This window comes from Balaenoptera physalus, assembly GCF_965194825.1.
Source record: "Balaenoptera physalus genome assembly, chromosome: 1".
NCBI lineage: Eukaryota > Metazoa > Chordata > Mammalia > Artiodactyla > Balaenopteridae > Balaenoptera > Balaenoptera physalus.
In genome coordinates this window covers 161,326,956-161,348,153 of record NC_138882.1, presented here as the reverse complement: position 1 = coordinate 161,348,153, position 21,198 = coordinate 161,326,956, and the positions used below count along the sequence as shown (strand labels likewise).

Sequence of the window (21,198 nt, the reverse complement as noted above, 5' to 3'; positions counted from 1 at the left end):
TAGGAAGGTGGGGCCCTGGGGGTCTCCTCTTATTAAATTTCAGGCAGCCCTGGTTCAGCTTGCAGCTCCACATCACTCTGGGCATGGCTACCCAGGTTGTGTTTCAAAAATACCTTCTCATTGAGGGTTTGGGGATTGGGGTAATCCCAGGGCATCCAGGGCCCTGCCTACTTCCACCTTCAACCTTTAATTGATAAGGTAGAGAGCCTTTCTCATTTACCTAACTTGTCCTGTTCACTTTCTGAGTAGCTGGTAACCTGCAGGAAAGTGGGTGGGATAGAGGCAAAACAAACAAACAAACAAACAAACAAAAACAACAACAACAAAACCATCCTAACCGTATTCCTAACCTTACAATGTCCTAGCGTTATGTTGCCACTTGCAACATCAGGGGATTAGAGGGGTTGTTATATGCATGCATCATGATTTTAAAACAACAAACAAAGAAAACAAGCCTAAAGCAGTGTGCTGTTTGCTGTGAGAAAAACAGAATTGGAAATGTGTTCAAAGCTTGAGTCCATCTTCAGTTCCCCATCTTGCTTTGTCTGTCCCACCTCCTCCAAGCCCCACTTTGCCATCTTCCAAGACCTGCAGAGATCTGGCCTTACGACTTCCATAAAACTCTCCTCTTTTTTTTTTTTTTTGTCAGTGCCACGCGGCTCGTGGGATCTTAGTTCCCTGACCAGGTATTGAACCCAGCCCCTCTGCAGTGAAAGCGTTAAGTCCTAACCACTGGACTGCCAGGGAATTTCCAAAACCCTCTTCTTTGGAAAGTATTAGAAGTCTTGGAGAATGTAAGAGACAGTTTCTCTCTTCCTTGAGTATTTGCATTTGAACTTCAACCCCAGGGGTGGCATGAAAGGTTTGTTTCCTGCTCAAGGAATTTCAGACAGTAGCAAGTAGGAGGGGAAAGAGTCGTACAGGAGGGGATCCCTTAGGGTCTCCCTGTGGTTAGTGCACACAGTGACCCACACCTCCCAGGGATGATCGTCCTCTTTTAGTTTAGTAATAATAACAACAGACATATGTGGCAAGTGCTCTACATGCATCATGTCCTTGAACCCTCACATTTGCCTGTGAAGAAGGTTCCCCATTTATACATTAAGAACTGAAGACCCACAGATGTCAACTTTCCCAGGGACACAGAACTAGGACATGGGTGGAGCTAAGACTTGAACCCAGGTCTTTCTAACTCCAGACCCTGAACTTGTAGGATTAGTGCCTTCATAATGAAATGGAGGAACTTCACTGCCTTGGTTTCTTGTTTCAAACTTGAGTCAAACTTGAAAAGCTGTCAGGGAAGAGCTCCAGGCTACATTGTGGGTCCACAATTGGCTTGCAATAGGCACTTCCCAAGCCTGCCCTGGGACACTAAATGCAAAAAGAAGCCAGTCCTCCCGTGTTTACCTGGTTAGTTCTGGGTATAGGTTCTCATTCTTCTAGACTCCTCCCTGTGCCTTCTAAATCACACTCAGAGTGTCACCCTCCAGTGCTCACTCATGGCATTTATACACTTAACCATGATGCCAGCCTCTGTGTTGAGCACTTACCTCCTTCAATCCTCACAATGATTCTGCCAGGAGGCACAGTTATTATATCCATTTCAAAGATGGAGAAACTGAGTCCCAGAGACTCAGGCCACATGGAGGTAAGCAGCAGAGCTGGGATTCAATACCTGGCCTGTGACTCCAGAGTGTACCCAATGCAGCCTCCATCTCTGCCCCACCTCCTGGGTGGTACCCTTTCTCCCATCAAGCTCGCCAACTCTTTCTGATGTCTCCCTGTGTCTGTCCTCCTAGTTTGGATGAAGATGGCAAGTTCCTCAGGCTCCTGGCTCTCCAGATGCTTCATCACACTCATCTTCCTCCAGTTGCCTTTGCACGTGTCAGGTGAGAGTTTCTGTACCTCTTTCCCTGCCTGGGACATCTGACAAAGGGGTTCCAAGAATAAGGAGGCCAGGCCCAGGGCCTTATTTCTTCTTGGGTGCATGTTCCAGAGGGCAGGCCGGGCTTGGCGAGCCTCAGTCTCTCTCCGGGGGTCACACAGTGCTGAGCGAGAACTCACATCCAGCTTAGGTTCTTCGCCACCTGTCATAGAGCCTCTTCTGCTGTTATTTTCTTGGCTAGTTCTTCTTTCCGTCCTTCTTTCTCTCCTGTCTAGACGTTCGGCTTGCTGCTGTAACACCATAGACATTGTTTTGCCCCTGCTGATCGGGCTCAGGGCAAAGAGCTCGTTGACTGCTGCTCTATCCCAGAGTGAGGATTCGAGCAGCGGCAGATGGGTGCTTATGAGAAGACTACGGCGGTTCCTGAGGAAGCACCTCCAGCTCTCCAAAGTCTGGGGCAGGACGAGATGGTGGTTGAGATGCTCAGTTTGACTCATTGTCTTCAGGCAGGACCATTGAAACCAATCCTGAGAGATAAACATCTCACTTTAAAGTCATCCCTGGGTCCTCTGGGGTTTGAGTCGCTGAGAGAAGCGGAGAGCCTCACCAACTTGGCTGGAGGTCTCTCTCAAGGTGATGGAGGCAGTTGGGATGTGCCTGAGTCACCTGCCATTCGAGGTGGGGCCCTTGGCATGGAGAAGCTCTCAGCGGGTGGTCACAGGTGGTTTCTGTTTCAGCCCCATCTCCAGGGAGGTTCTCCTCATCAGCAGTGGCTCTTGCTGTGATCCTGCCTGTCCTGGGGATTTTCATCTTGGTGGGCATTTACATCATCTGGAAGCAAAGAAGGTCAAAAGGTAACTAAGTGGGAAGGGAGCCCAGGCTGGCAGGAATTGGGACTGCAGCCTCTCTAGGAAAAGGCTGGGAGGAAGCAGACATAGACCTAACAGTTATCCATAGGTTGTCTGGGAGAAAACTGGTAGAGCTGTGTTCTGGGGACCCACACTGAAGAGAGGATCAAAGAAAGTGCAGAAAGCTCCTGGGCAGAGCTGTGAATTAATTAGAACACTGGCATGATGCCAGTGTTCTAATTAATTAAGAAATCCAATCATATCCATTGGATAAAACCCTCATTAATATGGTTGCATTTCATGGCTCGCAGGGTTGCCAAGGACCTTGAAAGTCACATAACTGAACACTCTTCTCCCTGTCTGATGGTTTGAAGACCCTCTAATCCTTTCTGATGGTCACACACCCACAGCGACAAGGAGCAAAGTCCTGCTCAGGCAGCCTGTGGTCCCTTGGACAGCTCTGCCTGTTAGAAAAGGCCCTTCCTTAAGCCGAGGTGATATCTCTCTCTCTCTCTCTCCCTTCCAGAGAGGCTTCTCTATGAACACGCAATGGAGGTAGGTGAGTGTCCTGGGCTGGGCAGGTATGTTTCTCCGTTTTGTTCATTTTTGTGTCCCCAGGGCCCACTAATCTAAATTCCAGACCTGAAGATCCCAGCATCTGCTGGTTGGTGACGGTGGTGGTGGTGTCAAAACCTGTCGTTCCCAGTTTCTGCTGACTCTTCCTTGTAATAACTTGCCTTCCAGTATGTTTGGTGATTTTGTCTCTGAGCTCATGGCTTGATCTTATCCTGGGGGAGTTGTGTAGGTCTAAGGTAGGGGACCCGTTTAGTCATTCAACAAATAATTGATAATTCTCTGCTAAGTGGTGCAGACTATACCAGATGCTGGGGACACAACAGTGAGTGAAAGCGGACACGGTCTTTGCCTTCTTGGAACCTTCAGTCTAGTCAGGGAGGTGTACGTGAATTAAATAATTACACAAATAAATGTGTACAAAAGCCACAAAAGGAAGTTCTGAAGGCTGGGAAGACGGTGACTGGGTGGAACCAACCAAACTTCAGGGATGGCAGAGGAGTTTCCAGATGATGTTCCCAGTGATGTTTGATCTGGAAGACGGACAGGCATGGGGGAAGAGGGAATAGGAAACAACCAAAGCAGAACAGCTTGAGAAAGATACATGGTGCAAAAGTGAGGGGAAAGGTGGCAGAAGGTACTGCTGCAGAGTTAGGCGGGGACCAGCATGTGAGGCCTTGCAGATCCCATGAAGGGTTTTCGTCTTTCTCCTCGGGGCTGTGGAGAAGCTGCGAATGGGTTATCCTGACCAGAATTGTGCTTCCAGAAAGCTCTCTCTGGCTGCTGTGTTGAGAGGAGGCCAGAGGGAGCGAAACAGAATTTGAGGGCAATTTGGGCCGCTCTTTCTGGCATCCAAATGAGAGAGATGAGGGCCTGGATCAGGGAGGTGGAGGTGGAGATAGAGGGGGACAGGTTTGAGAGCCCATAAATTCAATAGGAAGCAGGGACCCTCAAGGTAATGGCACAGAATCTCATTTTCTTTTACTTTCCTTCCTCTAGAAAATCTTCTCTCAGACCATGCAAAAGAAAAAGGTAATTATATATATAGAATAAGGGGTAAGGAACAAATAACATTTTTTCTCCTACATAAATGCTGATGGTTGTTATACATACAATATATATGTGGTGTATGTGTATACACACACACACACACACACACACACACACACACACACACACCCCACACACATATTTCCTTGTTAATACCATTGGAATTTATTTTCTAATATCAAGGGGTTATAGGGTTGGTAGCAGTGGCCGAAGGGATGCCTGGGGTCAAAATTCATAGGTTCCGTCATTGGCTTTCCCACCAATCACCTAAAAAGAAGATCCGTATACTATTTTAACATATATTAAAATGGTATTATAGGAGGATGCATACAATCTTTGCATTGAGAGAGGTGGTGTGAAACAGCGGGAGGGGCATAGGCTCTGGAGTCAGCAGCACCTGGCTCAGACCTGCCACTTACTGGCTGGGTTAAGTCGCTTTACTGCTCTGAGCTTTGGTTTCCTCATCTGTAAAATGGGGGTAATAGATCTCTTCACCCGATTATTTTCAGGATTAAAGGAGACAACTTAAAAAAAACCCCACAAAACTCCTACTACAGTACCTGAAACCTTTCCCTTATTGCCATTTTGTCTTCATTAATTGAATGTTTGCTCTGGGCCACTGAGGGTAAAAGACAGACACCCCAGGTACCAAAAAGCAGGTGGGGCTCTGCCCTCTGAAAGTCTAGCTGGGAAGACGAGTCACTGGCTCAGAAATGGCTCCACCCGCAGTGATTTTGGCATCTCCTCCCTTCCCGCCTCACATCTGCTCCAGGTTAGTTAAAGCATGGGGGTGCACACCTCAGGGACACAATGACCGTCGTGTCCTAGAAGGGAAGGAACAGTGTGGTGTAGTGGGGAAGGCCTCCAACTAGGAATCAGACAGACTTGGGTTTGAATCCTGCCTCCTTGGCCACTTACCAGATGGATAATCTGGATAAATTTCCATGTCCCTCTGAGCCTCAGACCACCACTCTGTAAAATGGGAATAATAATTATATGCACCTCACATTGTTGAGTGGATTCAGGGCCTACGTCGTAAAAACAGGGCACACTAAATGGAGGCTGTTGGTAGTGGGAATGGTAAAAATAAACCACTATCTTGTTAGGGGCCATATCATATTCAGCTTCACTGCCCCAATGCCAAACACCTAACACATGCCCAGCCCTTAGCACAGGGCCTGGCAGTGAACTCAAATGTATAATTTCAACTCTGTGGCAGGGCCAGTGCTAAGGGGAAATGTGGGCAGATGACCTTTCCAGAGAGGCTGCAAGTACTCCCCCAAAGCACAGAAGCATATGCACATGTCCCAGACCTTCTGGGGGTCTCCAAATTTGTGTTTCTCCACAGTACTTCAGCTTGATGGGGGGAGGTTAGTGTAGAGAATAACAGCCCACATCAGTAAGTCAATGGTAGGCCTTCAGCTGGTTTTACACCATAGATATTATAAACAGTTATAAAAGGGTGGCAAGGCATACACTCATGGACACTCGGTTACAAACATATTGGAAACAGTCAGATGAACAGCGGAAATGAAACCAGACAGACAAAAGGAAGGGAAGAGGAACCAAAGTCAGGGTAGTCCAGGTCATCTGGAAAGTGGCACCAGCCCCGGTGAATCCCCCAGTCTGCCCTTAGGGGGATGTGACTGTATTGGGGGCTGATAGGATTGTCATCATTCTTTCTGCCGGGGGTGGGGTTTGGAGGCTGGGGGGCATGGGGGTGGAGTGATGAGACTTCCTGGGCCCTGGGGAAAAAGCGGCAGGATCTGCTCACTTGTGCCTCTTTCTCTGTTTTTTTAGGACGTCTCTATAAAGCCCTCAGTAAGTTCTGCTCCTCATCCGTGCCACAAACCTCCTTCCGCTGACATCTTTGCTTTATGATGAGAGTCTCAGATTCACCTCCTGGGGCAGAAGAGAGGGGGCAAGGATACTTCAAGCATGAGGGTTGGGAATTTCCTGGCTCCCTAAGGCCTCTTTTTCCTCAAATATTCTGTGCTCCTCTTTCCTGCACAACTGTTATGTAGTCTCTCTAAATGGGAAATGTTTTAGCAAGAAGAGAGATACCTTCCATAGGTGAAGCCATCTGGGGGACGCTTCCGTCACTCAGGCATGACGTTCCCTTCGGTGGGACCCAAGGTAGATGGCTCCTCATTCAACTGAATATGTGGAACCGTGCTTCTCCACCTGTTCATGTATGAGAACCTCTTCATAACAACAACAACCCCAAATCCTCAGACATGTGATATGTCTATTTGATTTTACATTGAGAAAATATGCATAAGAAAATCTAATGGAAATTAGTAATGGTTTTAAATGAACTTATATTTTATTCTTCTCCCGCAACATCTACATACGTTTATGTTGCCATCACTTACATGTGTGAGATGTGTTGTTGATTCAATCTGCAGGTCAGGTTTGGCTCCCATAGGGACTCGCTGACCCTCTAGAGTATCTCTGGGGACCCCAGGCCCATGGCTGGGAGCCACTGCTGTTGGAAACACCGTCATGGGGAAAGTTCAGGGTATTGCTAGTGGGGATCTGCTCTGGGAATGCGGTTGGGATGGGACGGGAGCATCACAGGCACGTACAAGCCCTCATTCTGATCTGTCAAATTGTTATCCTTTAGAGAAACTCCGGCGTGAACTGAGTAAGTTCCCCTGTTCTTATAACTTCTATACCAACTTATCTCCTGTTGATTCTATGTTTCCAGTGAAAGCTCACTCCCCTTGTTTCTTCTTTTGTAGAGTTAAAGAGAGCTGCAGCAAACTCAGGTGAGGTGCACTCACCCTGTCCCCCCACTCTACCTGCCCCCACTCCACCTGCACCAGGAGGTCTCCATTTCTCCATCACTTTAACAATCCCTTTTTCTGTCTTTCAGGCTGGAGAAGGGCCCGGCTACACTTTGGTAAGTTACACCAGTTTAATGGATCCACATTTCAGAGCCCATTGCTCTGTTCCTTTGGAAGGCAGACTGTAATTAAAAAAAAAATTTAAGTCAAATCTGTTTATCTGCTTATCAAATTTTAAAATTTTTGATTCAGAAAGTCTCCCTTCTTTTAGAACACTGATAAATATTTGGTTTACTCTTCTTATGGGCTTTCTATGATTTTTGAGATTTTTCTTAAGTTCATTGGTTATTTGCATTTTATCTTTTTGGCTTGTCTGCGCCTGTCCTATTCTGGCTACTTTTCGATTTGTGGGGACTTTTTCTATATTCACTCTTGGTCCTATTTTTCACAAAATATTTTTCTGAGTTTTTCATTTGCATGTTAATTTCCTCTTTTTTTTTTTTTTTGGATGCATGAGTGTTTTATTTTTCTGTAGTCCAATCTATTCATCTTTTCCTGTGTAGTCTCTTCTGTGCTTTCAGGTTGGGAAGTCCTTCCTTTCCCGCTGTTGGATAGATAGATAGCCAGTGCTCCTGTCTCTTCTTTCTACGCATCTGCCACATCCTTCTTTCTCTGAAGATCAGTTTCCTTGGGGGGTGGTGATTCTCAGAGAAGGGAGTGAGTTGGGCAGATGCCCCAACAATGTAGACTACGAAAAGTTTTCATAGTTTTCTTCAAAAAGACTTGCACGTCTCTTTTCAATTGTTTCCTAGTTTGCATGTTTTGCTGCTGTTTGAACGAGACCTGTTATTTTCACTGCTTTGCAGTCCTTCTCCACTTTGCAAGCTGCTCATCCCCCTTCCGTTCACAGGGTCTTCCTTCAGGCAGGAAAAATATAATCCATGAGTCGGCCACTTGAGAAAACACCAGGTCACCTTGGTTGGAATTCTGGGAACTTACAAACACTTTTCACTCTCACAGTCTGACTCATTCCCACTACTTTGACCGAGTACACATTTCATGTATTTAACTCTCCAAGAAGAGCCTGTTTTCCGTACTTGGGGAAGGAGGGAGACTCACTGTGACCCTCATAATCCACAATTTTAAGGAAGAATCCATCTCTCTATTTTAACATTTTTATTTTATTTATTTTTGGCTGCGTTGGGTCTTTGTTGCTGCGTGCGGGCTTTCTCTAGTTGCGTGGAGCGGGGGCTACTCTTCATTGCGGTGTGCGGGCTTCTCATTGTGGTGGCTTCTCTTGTTGCGGAGCATGGGCTCTAGGGCACACAGGCTTCAGTAGTTGTGGCATGCAGCCTCAGTAGTTGTAGCATGCAGGCTCAGTAGTTGTGGCTTGTGGGTTCTAGAGTGCAGGCTCAGTAGTTGTGGCGCACGGGCTTAGCTGCTCCACGGCATGTGGGATCTTCCTGGACCAGGGATTGAACCATGTCCCCTGCACTGGCAGGCAGATTCTTAACCACTGCGCCACCAGGGAAGTCTCTCTATATTACCATGTTAAAATGATAGTGATAAGCAATAATTTTAGCTAAGAAAATGAGCGTCACACACTCACTGTGTGAACAAGGCACTATCTCATGCATTAGCTCATCAAATCAGCACAACAGCTCTCCAACATAGGTGCTGCTATTATTCCCACTTTACAGATGAAGAAACTAAGGTTTGGAGATGAATAACAAGCCCAGGGTCACATAACTAGCTTGTGGCAGAGCTGGGACTCAAAACATGCTATCTAGCTACTGGGTCTAACATCAAAGCCTGTTTATTATCATGCATTAGATTTCTTTGGACTAGCAAAGACAAAGGCAGTATTTCCTAAGGATTAAGGCAGCGTCACAGATGGGTGAGAAACGTTTCCTCTTTTACTTAGTAGACCATCAGCAGATCTAGGAGACTGGAAGACAATTTTCTTTAGTTCAAGGACATGTGAAGGTGAGGGCACCATAAACTAAAATGGGCCGATGACGGTGGTTGCAGACCTAGGGATGATTATTCCCTCCAAAGCTACTCAGAGATCCCTTGAGACCTAGCTGTCTCAAACCTCACCTCTCTGTGACTCTCTGCAGTGACGGTGACCCTGGACCCAGACACAGCACATCCCAAACTCATCCTGTCTGAGGACCGCAGGTGCGTGAAGCTTGGAGACACAAGGCAGCCTGTGCCCAACAACCCTCAGCGATTTGACTTCGTCGTCAGTGTCCTGGGCTCTGAGTACTTCATAGCTGGCTGTCACTACTGGGAGGTGTCTGTGGCAGACAAGACCAAATGGGCCCTGGGGGTGTGTAGTGAGTCAGTGAGCAGGAAGGGGAAGGTCACCGCCTCGCCCGCCAATGGACACTGGCTCCTGCGACAGAACCGCGGGAATGAGTACGAGGCCCTCACATCCCCGCAGACCTCCTTCCGCCTGAAAAAGCCCCCGCGGTGTGTGGGGATTTTTCTGGACTATGAAGCAGGAGTCATTTCCTTCTACAACGTGACCGACCAGTCCCACATCTTTACTTTCACCCACAGTTTCTCTGGCCCCCTTCGCCCTTTCTTTGAACCTTGCCTTCATGATGGAGGGAAAAACATGGCACCTCTAATCATCTGTTCTGAACTCCAAAAACCGGAAGAATCAACTGTCCCCAAGCCAGAAGAAAAAGGCCTTGCTAATGGAGATGTGGCCCTGCAGGTGGACCCTTTTCTGCTCCCCGCTCAGGCACCAGAGCTCCTCCCACTCAGAGATATGATCCTGTCCTGGCCCTCTGACATTGGCCCAGCCCTTCAGGGGCTCAAGGTTCCTTCTTTTTAGGGATGAGCCTCATCTCCTGCTCCCCGGACCCTCCAGCCCAGTGCCCTGGATTTCAGTCTCTTGGCCTAACCACCTGATTCTGGACCGTCTCTCCTCCTTTCCCCCAACCCAGGCCCCTTTGTGGTTTCTCTTGTACCAACTTTCTCCCAGGGCTCAGTTCTAAACCATGTCTTCCTTCTGGGGACTTGAAGTTTGCATTGCTCTGGAAGAATTCTTGAAAACCAAATGATGGGAATTCCCTGGCGGTCCAGTGGTTAGGACTCCGTGCTTTCACTGCTGAGGGCCCAGGTTCAATCCCTGGTTGGGGAACTAAGATCCCGCAAGCTGTGTGGTGTGAGCAAAAAAAAAAAAAAAAAAAAACGGGAAGAAAACCAAATGAACAATCAGATTAGGTTTAGGTGGTGGTGTTGAATGTGTGTCACTGAGATACAGGGGCTCTTTACTCGAGGGGCTGTTTAAAAGCACTTCATCCTGCCTCATCCTGCACTCAGGCTTGTAGTCATGAAGTTATGATGACCAGTACTGGCTTCTTACTTATCCTGTCAAGAACTGCTTTTCTCCTTTTCTCTGTTCAGGCCTCTAGCCCCCATAGCCAGCTTTTTAAAAGTAAACATGTTTTGGATCACACACTCTTCCTTCTTTCTTCTAGAATATAGGGCAGAAGCCCAGAGGAATTAAAAAAAAAAAAAAGCCACCCTTTTCTATTTCCTTGATGCTGTTTACAGCATAGTTTGGTGACATTCAGCGCTAATGTACATGTTTTCAAAGTTAACTTGGTGATAACCAGGTATGGGGACTTTAAACGTGGTAGCCGTAATCCTGAAAAACCTCAGGAGCGCAATAAGGAAGCTGGGAGGTATGGCTTCAAACAGAGCAGCTCAGCTGTGTGTGGCCTTGAAAAGGCAGCAGTGGGTTAGGCCAACTGTTGCACTGGCCTTTTTGAAACCCCTCTGGGATTCAGAGAGGCCCAGCTAGAAAAAGTGGCAGTTTTAACCACCAGTGTAGAAGCTTTTGTTCTATAAGACCATAATATTGGAAAACTTGACTATTTGTGAAGCAAACAGCCTCTTAGATCAGAGAGTACTGATCTCACATAGGAAGTTGGTAGACCAGGTGTGAGGATAAAATAATGAACTTGCTTTTTTGGTGTGGGTTTCAGAAAGAAACCTAATCACTCTCAAGTCACACCACATATGTGATCTGACCTCTTTGTGGTGATGTAAGCTATCAGTTTGCAGATGGGTACACAGTTCTGCCCAACAGAAAGTGGATCTATCTGGCTGTCAGAAGTTCTCTTAGTGCCTGTATTAGGGTTCTCCAGAGAAACAGAATATATATTTTATATGTGTGTATACAGACACACACACACACATACACACACATACACACACACACACACACACTCACACAGCAGGAAGAATATATATATTTATTTATTATAAGGAATTTGCTCACACCATTATGGAGGCTGGCAAGTCCCAAGATCTGCAGGGTTAGTCAGCAAGTTGGAGGCCCAGGTGAGCCAATGGTTTAGTTCCCATCCAAGTCTGAAGGCCCAAGACCCAGGAGATCCCATGGTGTAATTCCAGTTTAAAGGCTGACAGGCTTAAGACCCAGGGAAAACCAATATTTCAGTTTGAGTCTAAAGTAGGAAAAAGGTTGATGACTCAGTCTGAAGGCTGTCAGGCAGGAAGAATTCTTTCTTACTTGGGGGGTGGTCAGCTATTTGGTTCCATTAGTCCTTCAACTGATTGGATCAGGCCCACCCACATTAGGGAGAGCAATTTGCTTTATTCAATCTACCGATTTAAATGTTAATCTCATCTAAAAACCCCTAAAGAAATACTCAGAATAATGTTTGACCAAATATCTGGGCACCCTATGGCCCAGTAAAATTAACTATCACAGCTCCTGAATGGAATTTTTTGTTTGCTTTTGTACAGTCCTTAAATAAAAGTTTGTTATTCATTGTTTGGCATGCTCTTATTTTCATTGTGAATGAGAAGTTGTGGGGAAAGGCTTTGGGCTGGTAAGAGAAGAGCACGTTATGGGATTGGTTTTGAACAGCCTTGATTCAACCCACGCAAGCTTTAACTACAGTTAAAAATAAAGCCACAGTTTTATTTCTGCGTCTGCCTTCTCCGTATTTCATTTATATCAGTTTATAAAGTAATAGCGTGTATGGGGTATTTACATTTCACTCATCCATATTAAATTTCAAACATACTTTTGTGAATATCCCAGTCTTAAAACTAATTCACATTATTCACATTGGCTGCACCCAAGGAAACTTACCAGCAGGAAAGAGAACTGACATTTATGGAGACAGAAGCATTACATATGTTAACTCTTTTTCTTCTTCTTCTTCTTTTTTTTTTTTTTGGCTGCAGTGCACTGCATTGCAGGCCAGATCAGGGTTCAAACCCATGCATCCTGCAGTTGAAGCGTGGAGTCTTAACCACTGGACCAGCAGGGAAGTCCTGACTCATTTAATCCTTACAATAAGGAAATAATGCTCTAAATGGCTAGGTAGTAGAACTGGGAGCCTAAATCTAGTGTATCTAGCTCTGAAGACAATACCATTTTCTCTTTGCAGTGAAATACCTCGAAGATATGAGAGGCGTGTAGAATTTTAGCATACATATTTGATTAGACTTTTTTTTAAAAGTTAAACCTGAAAAAAAAATCCTAATCCTGGATATGCCTTAGTGGTCTTGTTGTGTCTGAACTGATGAACAACAGTCAGGTTTAATTAAATAGCACTCAGAAAAAACCCTGCGCAGGGGCTTTGGGAAACCTGAGGTGGTTCCTTGGACAGAGAACGTTTAGCTTCTCTGACAAATGTATTGGATTAGTTGATCTTTGAACTCCCTTCCAGGGGGAGGGACAAATTAGGAGTATGGGATTAACAGATACAAACTAGTATCCAAAAAATAGATAAGCAACAGGGATTTACTGTATCATACAGGGAATTATACACAATATCTTCTAATAACCTATATAATGGAATATAATCTGCAAACAACTACCCCAAATCACTATGCTGTACACCTGAAACTAACACAATATTGTAAATCAACTATACATCAATATAAATAAATAGACTCCCTTCCAGTTCCACAATCCTTTGGCTTTAAATTATAAACCTCCAGTGAGGCGCGGGACTCTGGCTTCGCGGGAGGTCTACGGGACCATCAAGGGTCGCCAACTCAGAGTAAAGAAGCAGCTCTGAATTCATAACCCCTTGGAGGTTACGTAGGTTAGCTCTACATATTCTACAACTTCCCAGACCGGTGGCCCTGCACGTTGGGCTTTTAACGCCAGAGTGCAGAAGGAAATCCGACGACCTTAGAGGGAATCCAGTCTCCACCACTAAATTCTAAACTCGAATTTCTTCTCTGCGGCTACCATCTTCCACAGGACTACAACTCCCAGCAGGCCACGCCCGAGGCCAAAGCTTACTGGCGGCCCTGCCCGGGTTTCTTGCCTTGTGGCAGCCAGTATAGCCAATAGCAAGGAAGGGCAACCCTCAGGAACCAGTCCTGGAGAGGCAAGGGCGGATCCTATCAGGGTTCCGGTTCCGACTCCTTCCCCCGGCCCTCCGAGGCGGTGCTGTCCCTGACCGTACGGCTGGAGCTAGGTTGGTCGGCGTCGGGCCCGGGGTGGCGGTTCGGGGGAGGCGCGCATGGCGTCGCGGGGGACTCTAAACGTGGCCCCTTCCCTCTCACCGGGCAGCTGGGGCTGTGGCTTTGCTCCCCGGACCCAGTGGGGAGCAAACGGGGCCCTGTGGTCCCTCCGCCCTAACTCCTGACCCCTTCCCCCGGCCTGCACGACCAGGCTGCTGGCCCCAAGCCCCTACCTTCTCGCCCTTCTGTTGGCCTTTGAGTAGTCCAGCCCCGCTTCCACTGACCATACCTTTGGGGTCAGCTTCTCCTTTTCTCCCACCGCTCCGGCCCCAAGCCCGCCGGCAAGTCTGAACCCAGCTCCTGTGCTCTAGAACGCTCGTGCCCTCAGACTCAGACTCCGCCCCGCTGCACACGACCCAGCCTCTTGGGCCGGGTCCCCTGACCAGTTTCCTCGGACCCTCTGACTCTTTTGGTCCTTCTCTATCTCTCACCCCTTATCCACCTCCCCTGTACAATTCCCAGTTCTTTAACACAGTTTCCCTGATCTTTCCAAGCTCCTCTCTCCCCTTCCTCCCCCCCAGCTCTCGACTTGATCCTAATGACCCCGAACTTCGGCCCTTCAGACCGCTTTCCAGCTTGGCCTCTTCCCTCTAACCCAGGCCTTTGATCTTCAGCATCTGTGATCAACAACCCCACCTTCTTGGCGCTAACTTCTTAGACCTGGCTCCTTTTCCACTGCCTCAGTCCCTTCCACCTTTGGTCCTCCCTGTACGTCTGAGCCTCCTGGGAAGACAAGCCCCATGGGCCCCTTTCTCCTCTGAAATCTCTGAAATGTAATAGGTAAGAGCCTCTTTACTTTACCTGCCACTGTCTTCTCAGTAGATGGTGGGCTCCCCATCTCGGTAAGTCCCAATGTTGCGCACCCATCCTGCAAGTCCTAGCTCAAAGACCACCTTTTCCGTCAGGCTGCTCATCCCTGATCTCTTCGGGGAGATATGCCTGTGTCATCAGAACTACCGTGGCCCTGTTCCTTCTCTCCTTCCTTCCTTCCCTCTTTCTCTCCTCTTCCTCCGATACTGGTGTAGTGCTTAAAAGCACTGGCTTTGGAGTGATGGGCTTGGCTCCCAGTTCTGCCCCTCACTTGCTGTGTGCCCTTGGGCAGATTACAATTTCCCTGCTTCCAATGGAACTTAACCTTCTACACTGTATGAGTTTCTGGAGTTCATGGCCTATTTCACTGCACTGTACCATAAACTCTTTTAGGGTGGTGACTATAATCTTAAATCTTTTTGCTCTTTTTTGACCCAGCATTCAGCCCTGGGTAGAGTCAGAGCTTGGTATATTGTGGGTTCTCAGGATAGCAGGATTGGTAGTGAGGAGGCCATTGTAGCTCACTGCATAAAGACAGACGTTGGAGCCCTAGGTGGGATGGGCAGCGGTAGGAAGTAAATTAGATCATATCCATTCACTTGTACTTAAAAAAAGTTTTGAGCACCAGGCCTTGTGCTGGAGAGATTACCAGAATGACCCAGTCCCTGCCCTCAAGTTGCTTATAAACTAATAGTGGAAATAGACATGTAAACAGATAATTGCAAATCACTGTAAAAGCAAGTACAAGATTCTGTGGGTGCATAAAGGAGGAAGTGGGCAGGAATTAGGAGATTGCTAAGGAATAGTGGGTGAGAATAGACACAAGTAGGCATGAAATGGGTTCTGGAGACAGGCCCGGCCTTCATTCAATTCATTCAGCAAATATTTATTAAGAATCTACTAGGTATGACTGCCACTGCTGTAGGAGTTGGGGTTATATTAATGAATAAAGCAAAGAACCTGGCCCTCATGGGACACGTTTTGCAGGGGGAGGCCGATACTAAATAATAGACATAAAAAACAGATTGTTAGGAGGCGAGAAGTGCTGTGGGGCAGGGGGGACTGAGTGAAGGGGAAAGGGGTTGTAATTTTTAAATTTATTTTTTTGGAGGGGTTGTAATTTTTAAAAGGATGGTCAGGAGACAGTGAATAAATATCGGAATAAATTGTTTCTGATATTTTTTGCATTTTTGAAAGTGAAGCAAGCCTATTATTTTTCACATCACTTATCTAGATTCTTGAAAAGGCACTCTCTAATAGAGATTGGTAAATTATACTTCACCTCCTTTTGTTTTTTTGTTTGTTTTTTTTTTTGGTTTCTTTTAATAGATCTTTATTGGAGTAAAATTGCTTCACAATACTGTGTTAGTTTCTGCTGTACAACAAAGCGAATCAGCCATATGCATACACATGTCCCCGTATACCCTCCCTCTTGAGCCTCCCTCCCACCCTCCCTATCCCACCCCTCTAGGTCATCGCAAAGCACCGAGCTGATCTCCCTGTGCTATGATGCTGCTTCCCACTAGCTAACTATTTTACATTTGATAGTGTATATATGTCAATGCTACTCTCACTTCGCCCCAGCTTCCTCCTCCCACCCCGTGTCCTCAAGTCCATTCTCTATGTCTACATCTTTATCCCTGCCCTGCTTTTAAATAAAGTTTTATGAAAACAGACACACCCAATCATTTACAGATTTTCTGTGGCTGCTTTTATGATACAATGGGAGAGTTGAGTAGCTGCAACAGAGAGCCTATGGCCCCCAAAATTTACTAAATATATACTCTCTGGTCCTTTACAGAAAGTTTGCTGACCCCCCACTCCTTAAAGATTTAAGGTACTGTCCGTATTTCACATTTTAGATTATATGTACCGTACCATTTTTTAATTGAATTTTTTTCTTCCCTAACAAGATCATGTAAGGGATCTTTTTCATTCTTGCCTTCTTTACAGGGCTAGCATGTGGCGTCTTCCACAATTATAGTAGCAGCTGTCATGTACTGAATGAGTAGTACTGCCACACTTTACACTGAGCATATTATAGGCATTTTCTGTAACAAAGTCCTGCTGTGTCGGTCGGTGTCACAGTTTTAGTGATGTGGAGGTTGAGGCTCAGGGTGGTTGAGTAATTTGCAGGGTTGTAAAGACAGTATGTGTCACTATAGGAATCCAACCCTAAATTTAGTCGGTGTCCCTTCCATTACCAGACCCCACCTGGAGCAGTTACCAAGCTTTCATTTTCCATCATCAATGCCCCATCACAGTCTGTGCTTCCCTCCCTCATCCCTTTGTTCATGTCACTCTGTACAGTTATCTGCACCAGCCCACTCTGCCTTTTGAAATGCTGTTATTTCTTCAAGGTTCAGAGGACATACCACTCTCCTCTTATCAGTACTTTCTTCCCCTCATTCCCTGTCCTTGGCTGTCAGAACTCAAAGGAGTCTGTGCAGCTTAGCAAGCATTTGCTGATGTTTGCATAAGTAGGCCCTGTGCTGGGCACTGTGTGTGGGTGGGGGGGCAGGGAATGTGTGTCTGGGAGACTGTGTGTGGTGTGTGAGTATAGCTGGATGTGTGTATGGTGTGTAATTGTATAGCCATGAATGTGGCTGTGTGTGTGTGGGAGGGCTGTATGTGGCATGTACGTGTGTGCCTGTGTATGTGTGACTGCGTGATATGTGTGTGTGTTGTGAGAGTGGCTGGGTGTGTTTGGTATGTGAGTGTGGCTGTGTGTGGTGTGAGTCTCTGTGTCAGACCGTCTGTGTACGCACTGCCGTGTGGGTGTTTGAGTGGAAGTGGGCACTGACCAACCAGAACAGACACAGCCCAGGCCCTCAGTGGGTCTTGGAGGACCCAGACGTTAAGCCTTTGTTGGCTAGACTGTGGTGAGGTCTGGGGAAGGGAAGGAGTGCACACGCAAGAGGATTCACAGCTGGGCCTTGTAAACGAGTACGAGAGCCTCAAGAATTGGAGATTCTGTTATCTTCATTTTGAAAGCAGGCAAATAGATGGATACTTTTAAGGAAGGCTTTTCAAAAAAGATTAAACATAATGGGAATTTCAGTTAACTTACAGTTAGGCAGAAAAATTGAACTCATCCCCAAATGGAAGCTCCTTTACTTGTAGGTGAATTAGAGTCTAGACTGTTATTGTTTAGTGGTATTAAGAAAAGTGACATTATGCAAATCATACAACTATCTTTTGGGGGTGGACAAAGCTGGGGCCTTCTTTTTGCTCTGGTGGGTAGCTTTAAATACCTGGAAGTTTGTCACTTGAAACTAAGTAAAGGCATTCTATCCAAGCATTCCAGTTAATTGAGGTTATTTCTGACGGATGGTTCCATAGGGATGGTGTATACCCACCCCTTCAGCCAGGACGAAAGATTCCCTGGGGTCTGGCCTGACCCAAGGAATAAAGGTGTTGGCCGTTTGTGTTCATTCTCAGGGTTCAGAGATGGGCAGTGAGAAGGAGCAGAGCCCAGAACAGCACCTGCCTGAGGAAGGGGAACGGGGTAATAAGCCCTGGAGAGTGGATGACTCAGAGGGTTCTTGGATCCCAGATGGGGAGAAAGAGCATGGGCGAGCAAGCCTGTCAGAGGGGCCACGAGGGCTCTATCCAGAGAAGCCACCGCAGGACGCCACCGTCCCCGCTGGAGAGCCAGAGGACCTCTCTGCTCATCCAAGGCCCGAGGCCGATGAGAAGCCCTTTATATGTGCCCAGTGTGGCAAAACCTTCAATAATACCTCCAACCTGAGAACACACCAGCGGATCCACACAGGCGAGAAACCCTACAAGTGTTCTGAGTGTGGCAAGAGCTTCTCGAGGAGCTCCAACCGCATCCGGCACGAGCGCATCCACCTGGAGGAGAAGCACTATAAGTGCCCCAACTGCGAGGAGAGCTTCCGGCGGCACTCGGACCTCACCACGCACCAGCAGGACCACCTGGGCAGGCGGCCCTTCCGCTGCGACATCTGCGGCAAGAGCTTCAGCCAGAGCTCGGCGCTGGCCGTGCACTACCGGACCCACCTGGAGCCGGCGCCCTACATCTGCTGCGAGTGCGGGAAGAGCTTCAGCAACAGCTCCAGCTTCGGCGTGCACCACCGCACCCACACGGGTGAGCGGCCCTATGAGTGCGCTGAGTGCGGGCGGACCTTCAGCGACATCTCCAACTTTGGGGCGCACCAGAGGACCCACAGGGGCGAGAAGCCCTACCGGTGCACGCTGTGCGGGAAGCACTTCTCCCGCAGCTCCAATCTCATCCGCCACCAGAAAACTCACCGAGGAGAGCAGGCTGGGAAAGATGCCAGCTGAAGAGGGCGAGGAAGAGAGAGAGCAGAGCGTGGGACCCCAACCTAGTGCAGAAAGATCTGTAGGATCTCCTGCTGCCCCTTGACCTCAAGCCCTTCCTCCCACTTTGGAGAATGGTTTTCTGTTGCCTCTGAAGCCAGGATCTCCAGGAAGTCCTGAGAAGGGACTCTTGAGTAAAAATCTTCACTTTTTTCCAGGCCGATTTCTTGTGGTAGAAAGTCAGAGGACCCCGTCTTGGCTTCACCTCCTTGGGGTGAAAGAGAAATAAGGTAGGCTTAGGACATGCTCGTATCATTTGGGCAACCGTCCCCTGGCCTTTGAGGAAGTACCTGTGAGGTGGGCATCCCTGTCTGGAGGTCCTCTGTGTAGTATGTGGACCGCTTAGGGCACACTGCAGTGGGCCACTACTTCCCACCTGCTGTGCCTCAGCTGGGCTGGGAGGAGCAGGGGAGAAAGGGGCCCCCTTGGCCGAGAGAAGAGGTCTGAGGTCCTACTTTCGGAATGAAAGGGAAGCCCTCAAGGAGCCATGATCCAGGGACCCTCACACTCCCTCATGTTTGTGACTTGTCACCCCCGCCCCAACGTGCATCTGTTTCCCCAGGGTTAGCAGTAAAACCCTTTAATGAAAAGGACCCGTGTACTTATTTGGGGGCATCGAAGAAGTGGGGAGGTGGTTGCACCGCAGCCACTCTGGAAGGGAGTTGAATTCCAAGAAAGAACGGGTGGCTGCTCTGAAGAGCAAAAGGAAGCAGCTGACTCTGAGGTCTGTGAGGAGGAAGGGGAAAGGGAAGGCAGGAATATCAACTGCACATCCACTCTGTGCCCTGGATTCTGCAGGTCACTTTCACATTCTCTATCTCATTTAGTTGTCGCAGCAACCGCAAGGGAGTAAGATGAGACAAGTGAGGAAAGGTGAAGTCACTCGCTGTGAAGTCGCACAGCAGGTGTGTGACGGAACCAGAGTTCAGACCTGGGCCTCCCTTGATTCTGAGCTGATGCTCTTTCACTACATTCACCTTGCTGGCTTCCGAAGGAGGAGCCACGTAGGGGGCTGGCCTGGGACCAAGTGATTCCCTGCAAGTGGGAGTTAGCGTGGCCTCTTGATACAGCCCTGGACCCTCTGCCCTGTGGGATGTCAGTGCCAAGCATGAGAACCTTTTCAACTTTAGATTGATTATTGATTGACACTTATTCGGTGCCTAGGAAAAATGACAGTGACAGGGAATAGGGGGTGAAGGGTGGGACAAGATGAACCTAAGGCCTTTGCCCTTAGTAGCAGTAGTTCAGTTCCTAACGGAACTACTTGTTAGGGATAGCTTGTTAGGGATCATGCCTGGCTTTCTGCCCTTCTGAAGGCCTGGCTCCGCATGGCAGTTTTCAGTGTTTTCTGCATGGAAGTTTAGTGTTCATCCAAATTTCCTCCAACAAATACAAAAGACCCCTCTCTATCTCTCTTGCCAGTCTGGAGCCCTGCTCTTCCAGAGTGAGGGGCCTTCCTCATTTGTAGCCAGTTGGCAGAATGTGACTCTGGCACTGCTGATGACCTGACCTATCACACGGGATCTCGCCGCCTACCCAGGAAGGGATATGCCAGTCATCATCCTATTCTCACAACAACCCTGTCAAGTAAGATTTACCCACATTTGACAGATGCAGAAACAGGCTTACATGGCAAGTCAGTGGCAGGGTCAGGAACCTAACCTACTTCTACCCAAACCCAAAACCTGTATTTTTTCTAACCATAAAAGACGACTTCCCAAACAATTCCCTGACATTTTGTAGGATCCTTTTCCGTTTACAAAGCACTTTTATTTCATATACATTTTCCTGCTCCTTGAAAATCTCCATACAAAATATTTTAAACATATAGTCACCCAACTTGCGTGTATGAATTGCTCCCTAATAATAGAAGTTGCCAGGGACTTCCCTGGAGGTCCAGTGGTTAAGATTCCATGCTTCCACTGCAGGGGGCACAGGTTCGATCCCTGGTTGAAGACCTAAGATCCCGCATGCCATGTTGCCAAAATAAATAAATAAAACTTTAAAAAGTTGCCATCTAACACCTACTGAATGCCAGTTATTATACACCATTATTTCTGATCTCCATGACTAGTCTGCAAAGTAGTAGTATCCCCATTGTCAAGATAAGGAAGTTCTGAGGGGTTAAATGACCTGACCTAATGGCTGAGCTGGGATTCCAATCAGGTGTGTCTGATTCCAAGGCCAGCTCTTCATTTTGTTCATTACCAAGCTAGGTCTGCTGTTCTCCTCTCAGTCTGGGGAGCTTGGTAATCCTTCCAGACCCAGAGCCTTAGTGACAACTGCTGTGATTCTTTTGGAGTCTGCTGCCAGTGAGACCCAGGACCTGCTTTGATCTTGGGACGTAACTTGCTGGCTGATCTCATTT

The 21,198-nt window shown here is 47.5% G+C and overlaps 2 protein-coding genes across 2 annotated transcripts; both read left to right on the top strand.

Annotated features, from left to right (window-relative positions):
* The first annotated feature begins 2,624 nt into the window (after nt 1-2,624).
* ERMAP (erythroblast membrane associated protein (Scianna blood group)) lies at nt 2,625-11,959 on the top strand. Its single transcript, XM_082424465.1, has 8 exons — nt 2,625-2,739; nt 3,260-3,292; nt 4,306-4,338; nt 6,157-6,177; nt 6,983-7,003; nt 7,101-7,127; nt 7,235-7,261; nt 9,266-11,959. The coding sequence occupies exons 2-8, from the start codon at nt 3,283-3,285 to the stop codon at nt 9,988-9,990; spliced, it is 864 nt and encodes a 287-aa protein (XP_082280591.1). The 5' UTR covers nt 2,625-2,739; nt 3,260-3,282; the 3' UTR covers nt 9,991-11,959.
* Nucleotides 11,960-14,429: 2,470 nt separating this feature from the next.
* ZNF691 (zinc finger protein 691) lies at nt 14,430-19,420 on the top strand. The gene is made up of 2 exons (XM_082424480.1): nt 14,430-14,518; nt 17,928-19,420. Exon 2 carries the CDS (start codon nt 17,937-17,939, stop codon nt 18,792-18,794), a length of 858 nt encoding a protein of 285 aa, XP_082280606.1. The 5' UTR covers nt 14,430-14,518; nt 17,928-17,936; the 3' UTR covers nt 18,795-19,420.
* The last annotated feature ends 1,778 nt before the right edge of the window (nt 19,421-21,198 follow it).

What these genes read in the sequence shown, in the direction of transcription:
- ZNF691 (XM_082424480.1), top strand. Translation starts at nt 17,937, where the DNA reads ATGGGCAGTGAGAAGGAGCAGAGCCCAGAACAGCACCTGCCTGAGGAA.
- ERMAP (XM_082424465.1), top strand. An exon ending in GAAACTCCGGCGTGAACTGA is followed by an intron (nt 7,004 to 7,100) that starts GTAAGTTCCCCT and finishes CTTCTTTTGTAG; the next exon opens with AGTTAAAGAGAGCTGCAGCA. An exon ending in GAGAGCTGCAGCAAACTCAG is followed by an intron (nt 7,128 to 7,234) that starts GTGAGGTGCACT and finishes TCTGTCTTTCAG; the next exon opens with GCTGGAGAAGGGCCCGGCTA.